Genomic DNA, 20,244 nt, shown 5'->3' with positions numbered 1-20,244 from the left:
CCAAAAGCCCGACAAGCACTCGTTTACCTGAGTGCTCCGCCCAAATTTAATTGTTTCATTTTTTTTTAAATCAAGTACAAGGAAATTTCCGATCACTTTTTAACTTTTCTTATTATATTCTAGAGTAAAGGACATACCAGGATAAGTATGTGTGTGCTGTCTCCGCACGAATTTGATTGAGATTTTTACAATGTATGATGTGAGATTAAATTTCCTCTAGTATTATATCTGAAAAATAATTTTTAGGGAAGTTATGGAAAAAAAAATAAAAAAAAATTTTTTTCTCGAAAACGGCTAAACCGATTTTGATTAAAAAAAAAATATGTTATGAGTTTCAATCCCAAAAATTGTCAAAATCTTTTTGAATTGGTTCTATGGAATCCAAATAAGACATTATCACCATTTTTTTGTAGAAAAAATCTGACTTCTCTAATATGATATATTTAACTTTCAAAATAATAGGAAGAATACTACATATATAAACATAACAAATTGTATATATATATATACATATATATATATATATATACTTCATTATTTATATACATATACAATTATACATATACAATGCATACGTATATATCAGTGCTTGAGCCTAGTTGCCCTTTTCGAGCCGATTCCCGAACGCGCCGCCTCCTATGCCCCCACTACCGCGCGCGGCCTTGACGGCCGAGCCGCCGATCTCGCCCGTACGCTTTGTCTCAGGACAGCTCTGTATAAGAAATAGTGCCCTGCACCACAAAATTCATTAAAATTACTTTAAGTAAATAATTTTTGTTTTTATAAACAAAAAAGTACTAACTTTTTTATTATTAATTTATTTTATGTAGTATAACAATATGTAAAAACATAATATGTAAATTAGAATTTTGATAATAGTTTTCCACATCACCCGTGAGGTGGAAAACTATTATTGATGCGTTTTTTTTTTAAGTGGTTTCCCCAGTGGGCCTAATAATAATACCTCGGGTGATGTGAAAATTAAACTATTATCAAAATTCTAATTTATATATTATGTTTTTACATGTTATACTACATATGAAATAAATTAGTAATAAAAAAGTTAGTACTTTTTTGTTTATAAAAACAAAAATTATTTACTTAAAGTAATTTTAATGAATTTTGTGGTGTAGGACACTATTTCTTATACAGAGCTGTCCTGAGACAAAGCGTACGGGCGAGATCGGCGGCTCGGCCGTCAAGGCCGCGCGCGGTAATGGGGACATAGGAGGCGGCGCGTTCGGGAATCGGCTCGAAAAAGGCAACTAGGCTCAAGCACTGGTATATATTATTAAATATATACACAAGGTGATTAGCTATAAACGTACAAATTTTATAAAAAAATAAAAAACATTGAGATAGGTACAACAATCAGAATCGACTACATAAACTTTTGAGAAAAATTGCTAAGATGTGCAAATAAACGCGCAATCAACGGGCATCATGGGCCTCAATCACCCTGTATATACATTATCCAAACAAAATATTTTTTTAAAAAGATTTTAAAAAAGCGCCGAGTGTATGGTTTTTCTCTAAGAAAAAAAAAATCACAAATCCTAAATGTTGTAAATACTTTTATGGTTGGAATATACCTTTATGGTTGGAAAATATCACATTTATTTATATACCAAATAAATCCAAGATAATACTTTTCATCAAATTCAACTCTATATACAGGGTGAGAAAAAAAATACAGGAACCCTTAAGTATCTCGGAAACTACGCATTTTAGAAAGAAATGTTTCAAACAAAAGTTGTAAGGTTAAAAAAACTGTATTTACTGATCCTATCAGTTTGACTTTGCATGGCGTTGCCAAGGTCAGGACAAAATTACCTTAAATTTTTTTAATGGGACTTCCTATTTTTTACTGCATAATCTTGTAGCCCTCGTCGAGGCGTTTCCAAAACACTATAATAAAGCTTGTTTTGGTTAAACATTTCCTGAGATATTTTAAAATTTGTCATGATACTTTTTAATACAAAATATGAAATCTCTCGTAAAATAAAACAAAAAGATCCGGCCATCTAAGGCAAGATCAAGGAAGGTCCGGCCAGTTAAGGCAAGATCGGGAAAGAACCAGCTAGTTAAGACAAGATCGAAAAAGATTCGCTCAATTAAGGCAAAATTTAGGAAGGATCCGGCCAATTAAGGCAAGGTCAGAAAAGGTTTAGCCAGTTCAGGCAAGATCGGAAACAATCCGGCCAGTTAAGGCAAGATCGAGAAAGGATCCGGCCAGTTAAGGCAAGATCAAGGAAGGATCTACCTTTTCAAAGCAAGTTTACAACAAATTTTCAAAATGTCGACCATTCACAGTTTGACAGTGTGCTAGTCGATGGTAAAATCCTGAAGTAGCGTTCCTAATGTAATCCCTGGGAATAAGCGCAGTTTCATCAAGGATTCGACGACGCAGAGCGTGTACAGTTTGTGGTTTTGTAACATAAACATTACTCTTCAGGTAGCCTCATACAAAATAGTCGAAAGGTAAAAGGTCTGGCGATCGAGCTGGCCACTCAATCGGACCTTTCCTCCCTACCCATCGTTCAGCGAAATCTATATTCAAATACGAACATTTCTTGCATAGTGTGGCGCAGCACCATCCTTAGAACCAAATGTTCTCAATGTCTTCATCAACAATGGCCCTTATCGCAGAAATTATTTAATTTCTCAACATATCTTCATACATTACATTTAAATTTCCTTTAATAAAGAATGGACCTATCAAAATATTATTTAAAATACTTGCCCAAACATTTACTTTATCCTGATATTGAGTATGATATTCTAGTTTTCAATGAGGATTTGTATCCAACCAAAATCTACAATTGTGTCGAATAATATTACCATTAATTTCAAACGTTGGTTCGTCTGAAAAAATATGTTGTAAAGAAAATCAGGTTTTGCATCTATTCTTTCCATTAATTTACAAAACTCTAGATGTCGATTAAAATCGTTTTCATTCAGCTCTTGTATTAGATAAACTTTGTATGGATGGAATTTATTCTGTTTAATATTTTGCAGCGTTCTGATCTATTTCATGTTCTACAGCTGTTCTGCGAGTGGAACTATGTGCATTCTCTACAAAGGATTGTAAAACATCCAATGACTTTTCAGGATTTGTTGCTGTTACTAATCTCCCTGTTTTTGAGCGGTTTTTAATGCTACCAGTTTCTTCAAAACGTTTTGTAGATTTCAAATTTTCATTCCTGAACATTGCATTGAAGAGCTGCCTAACATCATTATATGACCTTTGTCTGTTTCCCCAACCTCGTATCATAAAAAAAAATTCGTTCATGTTCAGTAAGGTGTTGTATTTTGACAAAATAATACAAACAATGCAAAATATGTACTTTAATAATTAAAGAATAAATACATAACTGATATGTGGTAGTCGTAAAAACGACAGATACAAAGTAGCCGTGAAAGTAACAGATACTGAGTAGCTGCGAAAACAACAGATACTGAATAACCGCGAAAACAAGAGATGCCGAGTAGCTGTAAAAGTGACTAATAACGAATAACCGTGAAAACAACAAATACTGAATAGCCACAAAAGCAACTGATAGTAAGTAGCCGTGAAAACAACAAATACTGAGTAGTCATGAAAACGACTGATAATAAATAGCCGCGAAAGCGGCTAATATTAAGTGGCCGTGAAAGCAACTGATACAGAGTAGCCATGAAAGCGACTGATAATGAATAGCTGTGAAAACGACTGATAATGAATAACCGTGAAAGCGACCAGTACTCAGTAGCCGCGAAAGCGACTGATACTGAGCAGCCGCGAAAACAACATATACTGAGTAGCCACAAAAGCAACTGATAATAAGTAGTCGTGAAAGCGACTGATACTGAGTAGCCCGTAAAAACAACAGATAATAACAGATCTCTAATTATTGAAATTTAGACAATAGTAATATATCTAGAAAGGCTCTTAATATTAAATTAATATAAGTTTAGTGAAATAGAGTTTGCTTGTAATATTGTAATATATATTTCGGAAGAAGACTACTATGATTACAGCAGACGTTTTGGCGCATTGGCTTCGGCCATCTTCAGTGCATAATAATTTTCAATTATACATCAGTGCGTTGGAGAATTGTTATTCTGAATGTAAAACGGAATGGGAAGGAATAACAAATAACTTTACATTCAGAATAACGATTCTTTAACTGCACTGACGTATAATTGAAAATTATTATGCACTGAAGATGGCCGAAACCAATGCGCCAAAACGTCTGCTGCAAACATAGTAGTCTTCTTGCGAAATATATATTACAATATTACAAGCAAACTCTATCCTGCTCTGGCTCTATTAGCATTTATTTTACCAAATTTATATTAATCTAATTATTGAATATTTACAATGTTCGTTTTTTTTTAAATTTTCCTCCAATCTTGCCTTAAATGGCTGGATCTTTCTCCTTTAATTTACGAGATATTTCATATTTTGTATTAAAACGTATCATAACAAATTTTAAAATATCTGAGGAAATGCTTAACCAAAAGAAGCTTTATTGCAGTGTTTTGGAAATGTCTCAACGAGGGCTACAAGAATATATAATAAAAAACAGAAAGTCCCATCAGTGGTGCACGTTTTGGGACGCGAGCACCTTGGGTGCTCCGCCGAGCACCCAAGCTGGTCGCGTTTGTACCTCGAGTCTCGGGCCGGCTCGGTCGCTCTCGCTGCGCCTGCCTCTACTCGGTTATTAAACAGAGAGAGACGTCCGTCTCTCTTCCTCCAAGGCTGCCACGAAAGCGTGCGTTCAGCGGCCAGCGATTGACGCTTGACGAAAGGCACCTATGCTCCCCCCGTCATCTCAGCATCGCGATCGTCGAGCAGATCAATTGATATTAATCATTGATAGCATTGATAATATTATTTATAATTTTTATTAAATTTTTTACCATTAATTAATGTAATTTATTGTCTTATTAAAATTATAATAAATTAATAAGTACATAAATTATAATAAATTAATGACTAAGTTAAACAAGAATAAAACCAATGTGTAATATCATATTGATACTCAAAATTCATGATATTAAAAAAATACCGTATTTATTCGCTAAAATATCCTAAAATGCAGTGCAAATTTCAAACTCGTGTGCAATCAACAAAAAACATCGTATCGACATGTATTTTTTTAAATTGCTTAGAAAAGAATAAACTTTAAGAATCTGGATTAATATTAGTCAGATTTTAACGAGAAAGTTGTGAAAAATGATAACAAACTTTTACTTTTTTCAATTAAAAAAAATGTTTGGTTTTCATGCGATACAAAAGGTTCGCACTTAACAAATCAAACTTTTGCCTAGAAATTCTCAAAGTAGAGTCTTTGCCCTTCAATTTAAAAAAAGTACATGTAATTGGGTGATTTTTCACAAAGTTGCATCACTTTAAAGATTGCCTAAAAATCGGTCAAAATTTTTGTCTCATTTTTTTTGCGCCAGTGCACAGTGTATATAATATATATAATTTTATTTGAATTTAGTAAAAAGTATTATCTCGGCTTTATTTGATACGTAAATAAATGTGATATTTTTCAACCATAAAGATATATATCACTTAGATTAAATTTCATCAAAGGTTTCGTCAAACTATCTCTAAGATTTGTGATTTTTTTCCATAAAAAAATAACCATGCACTTGGCGCTTTTTTTACCTTTTTAAAAAGGCAATTTTGTTTGAAATGTATTTACAGGATGATTGAGGCCCACGATGCTCGTCCACTGCGCATTTATTCGCAGTCTTAGCAGTTCTTCTTAGCAATTTTTCTCAAAACTTTATGTAATCGATTCTAATTGTTTCCCGTTCGTTGTACTTATTTCAATGCTTTTTATTTTTTTATAAAGTTTGTATGTTTATAGTCAACCACCCTACATACATATTTAATAATATAATATACGTATACATTATGTATATATTGTCACGCGTTTCACGTTCCGCCATGCGGAACCGCGATGCGGATCAAAAACGGTACGAGAGGAGAGAGAGGATGGACGTTCCCTTAAGCACCCCTCGAATTATCGCCGAGCGATCCGTGCAAATTATCACATGTTGGGCGCCAGACGCGCGCTTCCGTCACGTCGAATCACAAGCGAGATCCCACGAAAGTAGCTCCAAGATCCCGCTTCACGCTCGATCAGGGTAATTAGCCATCCGCTCCGATTTCGGTAGAGGAGTGGGGCGGTATGCTACGGACGGACGTTCGTTTACGCGAGACGAAAAAAGAAATAATTTACACTCCTATTGTAGAACAAATTAATAGCGCGTTTATTCGAGAGAAAGAAAACAACAATAATAATTAATAAGATAGCAAAGAAATGGAACAGAAATTTCGCTTAACGCGCAAGTTACAGAGTTTAAGAGGGAAATCAAAAATAACAGAATTAACCAAAAGGCACAAAGGGAACAACAAAAATAGAAAAAGGCGCGATATCAATAGTATAGCAATAAGACACGGAATTGCGAATAATACTAGGATGTGAAAGTAACGGAAATAGCGCGACGCGGAATTAACAATAAGATTAAGACGCGATATTAACGGAACGAGATAAACAGAGATAACAATGACGCAAAGATATTAGAGAAGCCCCATGCACAAACCGCAGCGTGAACGCGCGACGCACGCACCACGATCCGACAAGCACACAACTCGGGCGTGCAACGGGATGGCGACCACGCTATCGGGCTTTTCTTGCGAACGGATGCTCTTTCCTTCGTCACCGGGGGCCACTATCCTCAGAAAGCGCGTAACACGCCAGGGGCAACAATCTCCCGTTTTTTCCTGACCAGCGTTTGTGGTGCCACCACTGTAAGACAATCAACCGAACCAAACTAAAAATCAGTATGGCCGCTCTCTCCCCTTTCACCTCACTCCTCTTACCAATCAACTCCTTGATGTACGTGCGCACACACATGCACGCATACAAATTGTGAATAAATGAAACAAATTAATATTTCCTGTAATATTTTATTTATTATTATATATTTTACATCATACAATTTTATTTAAACAATTGTTTAAACCAAAAACCAAAGTTTTCTGTTTTCCGATCTTTATCTCTCGGGAAAACGTGTCTTGGCACATCTCTTCCCGACACACACGTTTTAATAACACGTTCTTACCATCTTGTCGTACTCAATCTCAAAACCAGACTTATTACAACACTGCGGACGATTGCGATATCCGACTCAACACATATGCACAAGATTTATTACAAAATTCTGGACGATTGTGATATCCGACACACGGGCATTTATTCGCATTTATTACTACGGCCATACTGCTTTTAAACAGCCATATTGATTTTTAGTTCAGTTCGGTTGATTGTCTTACAGGCGGCGCCACAAACGCTGGTCACAAAAAATACATAAGAGATTATAGCCCCTGCCATACGCGACGCTTTGATACGCAAACTCTAGCCTCCGCAAACTCCCGGCGACGGGCGTCGATCGCTCTTTTTACCTCACACTAACGAGTACGTCCTAGCGTGCTCCCGCAACACCAATGAGCTCGACCTCATCACGCGAGCGCGATCCGCCGACTCGCGAATGGCTTTACAATGACACTAACACGCTTCAGCGGCTTCCAGGTTCCTCCGGGTCCTCGTTAAGGCCCTGGCTTGCTTCCTGACACGCCCTCACGGCACTTTCCTTCTCGCGAGGACGGCCAAGCTGCCGAAACGATATCTATGACGGCTGGTGCGGAAGAGAGCGATCAAGACGATAGATGCTCGATCGCGAGTCGATGGCACTCCCCATGTATTTAAAAAAAAATTCTTAATTTTTAAATAACACTGTGAAATTGAAATCTATAATATATATTTTTTTAAATCAATATCGGTTCAGCAGTTTAAAAAAAAAATTTTTTTTTTTCGATTTTTCTTCTTTTCCCCATAACTCCCATAAAAATTATTTTTCAGATATAATACTTGAAGAAATTTCATCTTACATCAATACCAACTTTTTAAAAAAATCTCAATCAAATCCATGCGGAGACAGCACATACATACTTATCCTGCCATGCCCTTTCCTATCAATTTAAGCAAAAATTGAAAATTGCTCAAAAATTTTATTTTATGAGGTTCTCACCTTAAAGTCATGTCGCCGTCGAAACAAAAATTCGGCTATATAACCAACTTAATGTTTTTCTTGAAGTCCATATCGCAAAATATTGGCCCTAGTTTCACGCCAACAATGTTCAACATTTTGAGTATGTGCCCCCCTATTTAGATCGATAAAATTCATTTTATGGTTCCCCACTGCTTACAGAGCAGAGCAAAGGGGCGAAGCCTCTCCCCCTGCACCCCGCTCGCGCGTTTTCTGCATCCCACCCTCCCTCTGCTTCAAAACTAATAAAATTAAAAAAATTTTTTTAATTTTGTGTATGAAACTAAAGTCAAGCGGTGGTAACATGTATAGGGAAAAGTTGTTCAAAATAATAACACTAACAACATATTTGAAGATTATCAAGATCGGTGAGAAATCGCTAATGTACATAATTACTAAACACTTTTTAAATCTCTTATATAGTTTCATCGATATTCGCCCCAAAAAGAAAAACTAATTTTTTTTAACGGCTCTTTTACTCCTTAAATGTGCGTTTGGATACTTTTAAGAAAATACGTGTCTCTTATTTTTAGCTGCTCGACAACGTATTTCAAGCTCATTCAAATCGGAGATTTACACCTAAAAACGTTTCTAGTTAAGCGGCGCTTAAAAAAAAAAACTTGTCATGCATTTTAAATAATACATATATACGTGAGAGAGAGAGAGAGAGAGAGAGAGAGAGAGAGAGAGAGAGAGAGAGAGAGAGTGTGTGTGTGTGTGTGTGTGTGTGTGTGTGTGTGTGTGTGTGTGTGTGCGTGCGTGCGCGCGCGCATTCTAACCTAAGCAAGAATGGTTTATCAACCGAACAACCAAAAGATGTAGTTTCTGCCGTTATGCACACCAGACGTCAAACAAATGCGCGCACACGCGCGCACGCACGCACGCACGCACGCACGCACGCACGCACGCACGCACACACACACACACACACACACACACACACACACACACGCGCGCGCGCGTATATACAATATGTATTATTCGAAATACATGACACGTTTACTTTCATTTTCAAGCATCGTTAAGTCAAAAGTGACTCAGAGTGGATTGACTTAGAAATGACAACTTTTAATCGGCATACCTTCTGTTATCTTTTGCCAGAGTTTGAGCCAATTTGTATAAAACCTATTTTCCGTAAGAAAAGTGCGGAGTCTTTTTCGCGTAACAAGTACAATGCCAACGGTTATAGTTCGTTATTTTGCATTTTGATTTCGTATTTAACAATCCACAAAACTCTCAAACACTAAGTTCTATCAATCATATAGATTTTGGTTTTTTTCAACAACCATATTGAGTCTGTCATCTTAAATTTTATTTTTTATTTTAATTTTGTATTTAGCGACTCAAAAAATTCATAAGTACTTCCTAAGTAAGTTTTATAAAAATCAAGACCGGTTAATCAAAAACAAAACAATGTGCGCCATATGACGTCAGAGACACACAATTTTCCGCGTTATATAAGATCAATATCGTCGAAGGAATTAAGAATAAAAAAACTTTCTAAAATTTCCGATTTTCTTAACTTCTCTAAATTTTTAAAAATACTTAATAGCCTGTCATCAGTGGATTACTGATATACTCACTCTATCAATGGTGCTGCGGATGTTTCTAACCAAAACAGATCTTTATTGACTACGCCAATGTAAATATCTCTTTGTTCAAATTCTTGTACGAAGGAATTGGTCCAATCTAAAAAAGTTTAAGTCTTGATAATGTTCAAATAGTGTAAGCACCGTTTTTGACCTGCTCTACAAAAATATGAAATCAAATGCTCGATTTTGGGAAAAATGAGAAAAATGGAAAGTCAAGAAGTGAGTAAACAGTAAGTATATACCTGTAGTGAAAATTTTTCTGACTTTTTCATAAAATTTTTACAATATATATAAATTTTATATTTTTTAATTTCCTTAATTTTTATGTACAAATTGAAACACTTCAACAATAATTTTTTTAAAAACTAAATATTTTTCAGATTTTTAAATATAATATCTCAAAATACTCAAATAAGAATATTTAAATTAATATCAATTTTTACACACAGGTGTAAATTTGTATTTGGTATAACATTTTATATATTAAAGTGTTAAAATAAGTATTTATTTATTTATTTTGAAGCCTAATTGTAGAGGGTTATCTTTAAAATTATTTTATTATTTTATCATTATTTTATTAGAGTAATTATTTAATTTGAGTAATAAAAAATTAAAGTCTACATTTTTTCTAATAATTCTTTGCATACACGCATGCACGCACGCACACACGCATGCTCATTCATCAATTTTGATGTTTTCTAAAAAATTCTCATGTCAAAATTGTTAAAGAAATCTTATAAAATCTGAAAAATATAAAGATATTTTTAAAAATCTGCGTTTCTAAAAAATTTTAAAAAGCAAAATGTTTTTTATAAAAAGCTTCATAAATTTAAAATATATAAATTTTTTAAATATTATGAGAAAAATTTTCGCCAGGAACTGAAGATCGTGGGAAATTGTCGAAAATCAAAAATACCTAGGAAGCGATTAAAGGGATGTACGATAACTCGGCGCAAGAAATTTGAAGTCTTCCTACATAATATATTCCATACTGAAGGTATCTCACTTTCACAAGAGACGCCATTATTCTTCGTCCGTGTCCACGACAACTCGCTGGCAAGAACACAAAACTGCTCAAAATTGATTCGCAATTCAGTCGGGTCATCATCTTTTGAAAATCCGTCTATCGATGTCCTGTAGATTTCTGCGAGGGCAAACATCGTATTTTAATTTTTCAACATATAAGAATCTATAAAATATCCATAAAAATAAAACGCGAGAACGTTACCGGACTTATTCACAGTATTGAGCAGGTCCGAAAAAGACACATTATTGCACATTGTACTCGACTGTAATGTCATCCAAACCTGGAAATAAAAAAGATTGCGTTAGCTTCGATAAATTTTATAAGATACTTGATGTTAAAAAAATTTACATACTTCTTCTAACTTTACTGTGCCACTATCATTAACGTCCATAGATTTGAAAATTTCCCGCAATTTTCTGTCATGTAAATAAAATTATTTATAAATTATTTGTAAATAATTTTTATGTGTTATTTCTGAGATTTTTAATACATGCTGATTTAAAAACATTCTGAAATAATTAATAAAAAGGACAAAAACAAACAATTCTTGCTTAATTACATTCTTAAAAACACCTTTGTGTCATATTAAATTAAAAAATATCTAATACAGTTTTATATATCATTGATTTGTTACAATCCTAAAATTTCTTAAATTTCTGGTAAAAAAATTTTTTTGATAAAAATTCAGTACACTAAATGCAATGTTGAGCAAAATTTAATTGACAAGGAGATCCCAACATCTGCTAACTACTTTTGAATGCATTCGAAAGGGGAAATAAAAAAACAAAAACCGTGTTTTGGCTTTTGAGGCCTTAGTTTCTGAAAAAATTGCATCTAAGTATGTGCATTTTCGACCGGTAAGATAAGTGCAATAGAAAGCTACTTTTTAGCATGTAGCGCTGTGGCCGCGGGTGCGCCTACTGTTTTGCTATCCGTGCAAGCTGGGTTCGAGACCAGTTGTAACAATTTTTTTCAGTCCACATAATGACCATATGACGCGTAAAACGCAATCGAGCAATCTCTTTGCGGTGCACATCGGGTAACGCTGATGCCGACGGTAATCACTTTTCTGTGTGCGGATTTCTGAATCGCGAGACTGCAGTTTTTTTAATAAAAAATAACTAATATATCAGAAAAAGTTTTATTAAAATTTCAAATATTTTCTTTTTATTCAAAAAATTTTTTAAATTAAAAAAATTTAAATTTTGACATAACCATCGAAAAGTAGACATTTTGTTTTTTAATTTGCTTTTTAGTATTTCTTTCTATGACCATTATTCGCAAAGTTATGGCAGTTTAAATTTTACACTTTGCTTTCGGAAAAAGTAGATGTTCTCTTAACGGGCCTTAACCCATTAACAAATTTTTTATTCATCTTTTAGCTTTATTTTCAATAGAAAAAATAAAAAATATTTTTTAACCAAAATCATGTATCTTCCTATTTTTTGGGTGTGCTCTTTTGATTTCTTAAGTCAAAATTGCATTTTTATGTCTCAGAAAACCAATATGGCGGATTTTAAGTAGAAAAGTTTATTAAAAAATAGGAAAGTTTTTTTCGATAATTTTTAGTAAAAAAAAGTATTAGGGTCCATTTCTAACCGCGTTCAAAGGTGGATAAAATGGTTGAAACTTCAAGAAATTTTGTTCAACCTCAATTCACTTTTCAAAATAGCAGAAATTGCAAGAAATTTAGTGAAATGTGGATTTTTTTCTTAATAATTCTATGAAAATCAAGCATGGCCAAACTTTTTTCCTTCACAGTCTGAATTTGGGATAAATCCAATATCATTACTGTTTATGTTCTATCAGAATTTACAGTCTTAATAATGGTGGATCCAATATGATGGTCAGAGAACTAAAAAAATGATTTTTTTGTGATTATTAGCAACAAAAGTTTTAAAACCATAAGTTTTGTACATTTTTTATGTTTGAATACTGCAAAATAGCGGATTCAATATGGCAAATCCTTTAAAATTTCCGTGAAACCCTTAAAATTGGCTGCCAGTTGCAATTGTATTGTTGCCGCTTTATTCTAATGGCTGTCTCCATAGACAATTGTACGTTGCATTATCACGAGTGCGTTTTTGGGATTCAGTAAAAGTTTATTTAGGAAATAATAATCTATTTAATCAATTTAAAAATTACGTTTATAAAGAAATACTCGAGAAATAATGTATTAAATATTTTACTAAACTTTAAAAATTATATATTGTATATATATATAATAGTGATTTAATTAGATATGTATATAAAAATATATCTTGCTAGGTTGTAACATAAAAAATAATGAGGTAAAAATAATAACAAAAGTAAGTTTTCTGTATCTTTATCTTTTATATACGTTTATCACAGAAATAAAAAGAAAATAGATGATGGCAAAAGTAAAGGTAATAAAGGTGGTGGAAGAGGAAGTAAAAAAGGTGGAAATAGTAGAAGAGAAAGTTATTTGGTTATTTATATGTTATTTACGTTAGGTTAGCAATAATGTATCATTTTCATTTCAATGATATGTTAATATGTTAATTAAAATTATAAAATATCTTAGTTTATTTTTTAATTCGTATATTCTGCATATACCTTACAAAAAAAAAAAAAAAATAATAATAAAACATAAAACATAAAAGATAGAAAAAAAAGAGAAACTTTAAAATAAAAAATAAAAAAAATAAGAACAAAAATAGAAATTGAAATTCATGAACGTAGTAAAAAAAATAAGAGAGCAATGACTACAAATAAAAATATAAAAAACTTTTTTAATAATTAATGGATTAAGAGCGCATGCGCGTGCGTGTGTATAAGAGAAAGATATATGCTGACATGGATGTAAAAATGACGACTGATTTAATTAAACATATCCTTTCTCTTTTTCTTTCTATTAATAAAAATCGTACATAAATAATATATCAATAATATGTAACATTAAACAAAAAAAATTTGACAAAATAATGAAAAAAAGACAATAAAAAAAGTAATTTATTATTAATATCATATATAATTATACTAATATAATATAAGTAATATATAATTATATTAATATAATGTAAAAAGGGAAAATGGCGCCCTTAAAGCGAGGAGGTGTGTCCTGGGATGCTTCTGAAGTAAGATGAAAAAATGGGAGGATGGAGGTGTGGAGGAGAGCTGGGAAGTGGTCAATCATAAAGAGAGTGTGGTGGTGAATAAGTGTAATTGAAGGAAGAAGTCGGGAGATGGAGGAGGAAGAGTAGTGGAGGTGAGAAGATACGGAGAAGGAACGAGGATAAGCGAGCAAAAATTGGAGCGATGACCGGGAGAAGGAAGAAGGAAGCTGGAGAGAAGATAAGTGGCAGAGTGGTAAAGAGGAAGAATGGAGTGGAAACACGAAGGCATAGGCGAAGTGATAGAAAGATGAAAGAGACAATGGCAGATGGCGCTGGGCGACAGAAAAGTGGTGTATACAGTGGAATAAGAGGAGCGAAGATTCGGGTTGGCAAGACTGAGAGGGAACGGTGGTAGCGGGTTTGGGAACGCTTGCGTTTTCAAGCACGTGGTCCGCCAAGGAGAGAGTGGTGACAGTGGAGAGAGAAAGTAAAAAGAAAAAATTAATGAGAAAGAAAACAAGGAGGATAGAGGAGATAATCAAGAAGTTGAAAAATATAAAAAAGGCGTGGAGGAGCTGGTGGGGATATGGAGGAGATGGAATTTGGAAGCAGGGGGAAGAGGCGAAGAAGTGAAATTAATAAGGAGACCAAGGGGAGAAGAAAAGCCGGAGAGAAGACAGGAGAAGACGGAGAGAGAGGCGGGAGAAAAAGAAAGGAGAAAGAGAGGCAAGATAAAGAAGCAAAGAAGAGGAAGGAGCAGAGTAGAAGCAAAAGCAGAGGCAGAGAGGTGAGGAGAAAAGAGAGAATGCGGAAAGCGCCGGGAGATGGAGGTGTCGAAGAGGGGAGCGAGGAGGGAGAGAAGCCACATAAATGAGTCGGAGAAAGAAAAAAGAAGCAGAATGGAATCCGTGCAGAAGAAGAACAGGTCAGGAGATACACGAAACAAGGAAGCGGGCGGTAAGGAAGACAGACGAGGAATAGGACGAGAAGAGCGGGAGTGTGGGAAGGAGATAAGAGCGAGGAAACAGGTCAAGGAGGCGGAGAAGGTAGCGGAGGAGAAAAGACGGATGAAGCGGACGGTGGAAGATAAAGAAAGGGAAAAGAAAGCCGTCGCTCATAATTCGTTAAAAGTGATTAACAAAAAAAGTTTCATAAATATGACATATAATTATTCAGTATAGGAGTACATCGCATGATTTTGCAACTTTCCACGCGTAGCGAGATCCATCGCCCCCTGCTTACAGAGCAAAACGATGTTTACGCCTGTACTTTATCACAAGGGTTTGCAATTTTAGATTTAAAATTGTGGCCAAATAGCAAATTAAAAATGTTTGGGTTAGGTTAGGAAAAAATACGGGAAGGAGGTGCAGGGAAAGGGGCTCCGCCATTCCCCTATCCACACGTTCTTTGCATATGGATTAGCAAACATGCAAATCACGCATTTCATATACTATTAAATAATATAAAATATATATATTTTGGAAATTAAGCTAGATAACCGTGGTTATACAATTTAATTCTTTCTACATCAATAATAAAGAATTAAGAATTATAAATTTCTTACTTGTACTGTATTATGGGTTTGTGACTTTATCTGGCACCATATAGATAGAATTGTAGTATACATACATCAATCTCAATACATACTCAAAATATTGAACGTCTGTGGCGGAATATTCAAGCTGGAATACCACGATATGGCACCCGAAAAGAACACTATATGTATTATACAGCTGAATTCATTTGTAAACGCAAATTATTCCGAACGAATTGATAAATTCTTTGAAATTATGGCTTCAATGTATCCTATTGAAGAATATCACAAATAAATAAAATTATTATTGTATATAAATATTTCATACCCTCCTATACTGCAAAGTGTGGTGCAGAGAACGTGTGGGCGGGCAGAGGCTCCGCCCCACTCCCTACAACTCCTCCCGTATTTTATTCTAACCTAACCTAACCCGAACGTTTTCAATTCGCTATTTGACCACAATTTTAAATCTAAAGTCGCAAACCCTTGTGGTAAAGTACAGGCGTGAACGTTGTTTCGCTCTGTAAGAAGGGAAGGATGGACCTCGCTACGCGTGGAAAGTTGCAAAACCATGTGATGTACTCCTATACTGAATATTCATGTGTTGTATTTATGAAACTCTTTTTGTTGTAACGAACCTCCCGTCCGCCGACATCACCGACCGCGTACGGCCCGGCCGAACACCCGCCGGGCCGCGAAAACGGGCACCGGCCCGTCCTAAACGCCGCACAAAAGCGATCCTCGTCTCCGCTCCGCGTATTTCCCCGTGCTCTCCCAGCCTCCATGGGAAGGGAGCGAGCGCGGGGAAACCCGAAGATCCACGAGAATCTCCGATCCGCCACCCCAAGCGGGTATAAAAAGCCGCTCCGGTGGAAGATACGACACTTCTCGATCCGACCGTGCACTGGTACTCCGATCCCGACCAGAGTACGACCAAGAAAAGCCTCCTGCGACATGGTTATTAGGATAGAGTGTTCTCCGCCTTAACCGAGAGCTCTCGGTATCGCTAGCATCCGAACTCCTAGTTTTCGCATCCGTAGCAGAGGGTAGAGCGTACTTCGCCTTCGCCGAGAGTTCTCGGCTTCGGATATTTCTTAGCGCCCGATCACCCGGCTCGAACACAACGAGGGTGGAGTGTTCTCCGTCTCCCTCAAGAGATCTCGAGATCGACCGGCGTTTCCTCGATCACCAGACGCAAGTCAAAATCATCGCGCAAATACCTCACGCCTTACGCCGCGTACCGCGCACCGATCTCGAGGCTCCGGCAGCTACCGCCCGCCGCACCGCTCGCCTTACCGCGTCATGAAACGTTGCGTCGCGCCTCAGGGCATTGCCCGCCGGCTCGTCGCCACACCGCGACTCCCACCAAACGATCCACGCGACCGGGAACAGCTGTTTTCAACCGCGCGACGCATTGTATATATATTCACCTGTAAATATTGTACATAGATCTCAAGACTTAAATATATTATTTTATTTCTTTTTACCGAAACCGAGTCTATTGTCTCAGGGACCTTTCCTACATCCGATCCCGGCAAATTAAATGTCCGCGTAGGAAATACGGTCCGTTACATTGTTAATAACTTTTTAACGAATCACGAGCGACGGCTAAAATTTTTCAAAGGTCACTCAGGAGGGTGACCTTAATAACATATGTCAAGGTCAAGGTCATCGGAGCTGCCTCCCCTAAACTGAATGATTACTGAAACCTAAAATATCCAATTTTATTCATGGTACTTTGTCATATAAATTAATTATACGCCCCAACACAATAATAAATAACATTGGCGTATTTGATATTAAAAAAAATATTCAAGCAGTACACACTATCATAATTCAATTGCCCAATATTCGTAAATATTTAAATCAGTGTATTCTTACGCATTAAAATAAAATTAATAAATATAATATAAAAACATTCTTTTCAAAGTCTTGCTCGTTAACTATAAAATTAAAAAAGTATTTAATGCTTAATTAAATAAAAATTAAGTATTTAATTAATAAAATTATTATATTACCATTAAAATCTGCTAAATTCAAGATATTGAGCATTTTCTATCATTTTTATAATTTTTAAAAACTTTAATACTTTTATAATCAAATAAAGATTTATATAAAAATAATTTACATATAGTAATTGTTAGTGTGCATTGAGCTAATATAAGGAGGGATCTCATTTGCCTACATTCTTAGTTGCCTACAGCTTCGTTTGCACACAAATTTTGCAAAGGTGCCTGATTGCTTACGTGCCCAATTGCCTACATTTCGATTGCCTACAACTTCGTTTGCACACACAAAAATAATTAAGGTTCAAAAGTACGATTGCACACATGATATTATTTCGCTCATACACATTGCACACATGACATTATTAAACTCATACATATTGCATAAATGATATTATTTCGCTCATACACATTGCACACATGATATTAATACGTTCATACACATTGCACAGATGATATTAATACGTTCATACGCATTGCACACATGGCATTATTGCGGACAAACACATTGCACACATAAGCTAAATAAACAATATCAATACATTGCATTCGATATTAAAACGTTCAGACACATTGCACACATAATATTATTACGCTCATACACATAATATTATTGCGCATATGCACATTGCACACATAACATTATTACACTCATACAAATTGCATACATGATATTATTTTGCTTATACACATGGCACACATGATATTAATACGTTTATACACATTGCACAATTGATATTATTACGCTCATACACATTGCACACATGACATTATTGCGCATATGCACATTGCACACATAATATCACTGCGCTCATACACTCTAGCAAAGACAAGAGAGTGAATCCCAGATGCGCACAGTGTAAAACAGACATCACCAATCAAATTATACAAATTTGTTCTAACATTAACTAAAGCAGTAATCTTATTGAAACGATGTCCATGCTTGTACTGTACCACATGGTTTGCGACTTTCCAGGGCACCCCTACCAACGGGGTGAGTACGAGAGGGGGACGAAACCACCCCTTGCACTCCCCGTGTGTGTGTGTGTCCACGCGTCGTACTGTTCCACACGAGTTTGCAACTTTTCATGCAAAGCGAGGTCTACCTACTTTTGTTTTTATTTTTAATCTACTTTTATTTTTATTTTTAATATAGTATATCTCAAAAAACTAAAACAGTTATCCCTATAAGATTTATACAATTTTTTGTTTAGCATAAAAAATATCAGAAATCATTGTCAAATCAAGGCGCCTAAGTTATTGAAATCATGCTTCCAGAATGAATGAGCGCAATGACATCATGTGTGCAATGTGCATATGCGCAATAATGTCATATGTGCAATGTGTATGAGCTTAATAATATCATGTGTGCAATGTGTATGAACGTTTTAATATCATGTGTGCAATGTGTTAATATTGTTTCTAAAGAATTGCACACAGCTAAAGCTTATGTGTGCAATAACGTCATGTGTGCAATGTGTTTGTCCGCAATATCATGTGTGCAAATTGTATGAACGTATTAATATCATGTGTGCAATGTGTATGAACGTATTAATATCATGTGTGCATTGTGTATGAGCGAAAAAACATTATGTGTGCAATGTGTATGAGCGCAATAATGTCATGTGTGCAATGTGTATAAGCAAAATAATATTATGTGTGCAATCGTACTTTTGTGCCTTAATTATTTTCGTGTGTGCAAACGAAGCTGTAGGCAATCGGACACCTTTGCAAAATTTGTGTGCAACAAAGCTGTAGGCAACTGAAACACACTCTAATGTAACAACAAATATATATAACAGAATGTCATAATATATATTTAAATATTTATTTAATGTATCTTATTGATATCTTAATTAAATTATTTAATAAAAAATAATATATATTTGATGATTAATTAAAATTAATGTTATATACTTTGAATGTTTTTTATTTTTAATATGTAATATCTACGTTTAAGTTTATATAATATTATAATATTAATATAATTTATACAAAATAATTAAAGTATTATTTTATATCTATATTTTATAGATAGATAGATAGATGGATAGACTTTATTGTATTCTCTCAGGAGTTACGAGGCGCTTTTAACACGGAGCGTTCCCTAACCGTTTATATCTGTATCATAACCCCGAACTCCGACTCGACCTGGCCATCAGCGACCATTACATTCTTTAGCTTCCCTATCCCTTCTCGCACGCCCCTTTCCCCGTTCACCCCCCTCTTCTGCAGCCCTTCATCACCCAGACCTCCTCTCCATCTCCTCTCCCTTGCGGTCCTCTCTCTTGTCTTCTCTCGGATCATCAGCCATCCTCTTGTCATCGCTATTATATCCTTTCCCTCCTTCTCCGACCTACCATCCTTCTCCTGTTCCTCCGTCCGTTTTCGATCAGCCTGCTTTAACTCTTTCTCCGTCTCCGGCGCCCCCTCTGCTCCCTCTTTTCTCCCTCGTCCATTTTTTTGTTTCATCCCGCTTCTCTCTCCACTCTCCCAGTTCCCTGTTTGTCACCATCACCTTTTTTCTTTTTTCCCTTTTCCTTCTTGGCCACCCCCATGATTCTTCACCCTGTTTCTTCTTCATTCCTCTTTGGCGTCCTCTCCTTCCCCTTGTGTTCTTCCGTCCTCATCTTCCTGCCCTTCCCCCTTCTTCCACCGCTTTCCTCCCCTCTCTCCCCTTGCTCTTCTCTCTTCTCAGATCATCAGCCATCCTCTTTCATTGCTATTATATCCTCTCCTTTCTTCTTCTCCGATCTGCCATTCCCGTACTCCTTCTCCTGCTCCTCCGCTCGTTTCCATTCAGCCTCCTTTACCTCTCTCTCCGTCTCTGGCGTCTCCTCCGCTCCTTCTCTTCTTCCTCCTCCGTCTCTTCTGGTCTTCTTTATCCTTCTTCCTC

General features: G+C 35.6%; 1 protein-coding gene across 10 annotated transcripts in view; it reads right to left on the bottom strand.

Annotated features, from left to right (window-relative positions):
• LOC105833366 overlaps nucleotides 1-20,244 on the bottom strand; it is a 303,435-nt gene that overhangs the window by 83,463 nt on the left and 199,728 nt on the right. For 7 of the 10 annotated variants that reach the window (XM_028194774.2, XM_036292848.1, XM_028194772.2 and 4 more), the window contains 4 exons: nucleotides 11,084-11,147; nucleotides 10,933-11,011; nucleotides 10,621-10,848; nucleotides 9,696-9,801 (listed from right to left, as the gene is read on the bottom strand). In XM_028194774.2, coding sequence (XP_028050575.1) covers nucleotides 9,696-9,801; nucleotides 10,621-10,848; nucleotides 10,933-11,011; nucleotides 11,084-11,147 — 477 coding nt within the window. The remainder of the gene's footprint in view (nucleotides 1-9,695; nucleotides 9,802-10,620; nucleotides 10,849-10,932; nucleotides 11,012-11,083; nucleotides 11,148-20,244) is intronic. The other 3 variants (XM_028194775.2, XM_028194776.2, XM_012675065.3) reach the window with 2 other exon arrangements.

The sequence above is a fragment of the Monomorium pharaonis genome, chromosome 10, assembly GCF_013373865.1.
Source record: "Monomorium pharaonis isolate MP-MQ-018 chromosome 10, ASM1337386v2, whole genome shotgun sequence".
Classification (NCBI taxonomy): domain Eukaryota; kingdom Metazoa; phylum Arthropoda; class Insecta; order Hymenoptera; family Formicidae; genus Monomorium; species Monomorium pharaonis.
Note: the sequence above shows the minus strand (reverse complement) of the source record. Positions and strands in the feature narration are given on the sequence as shown.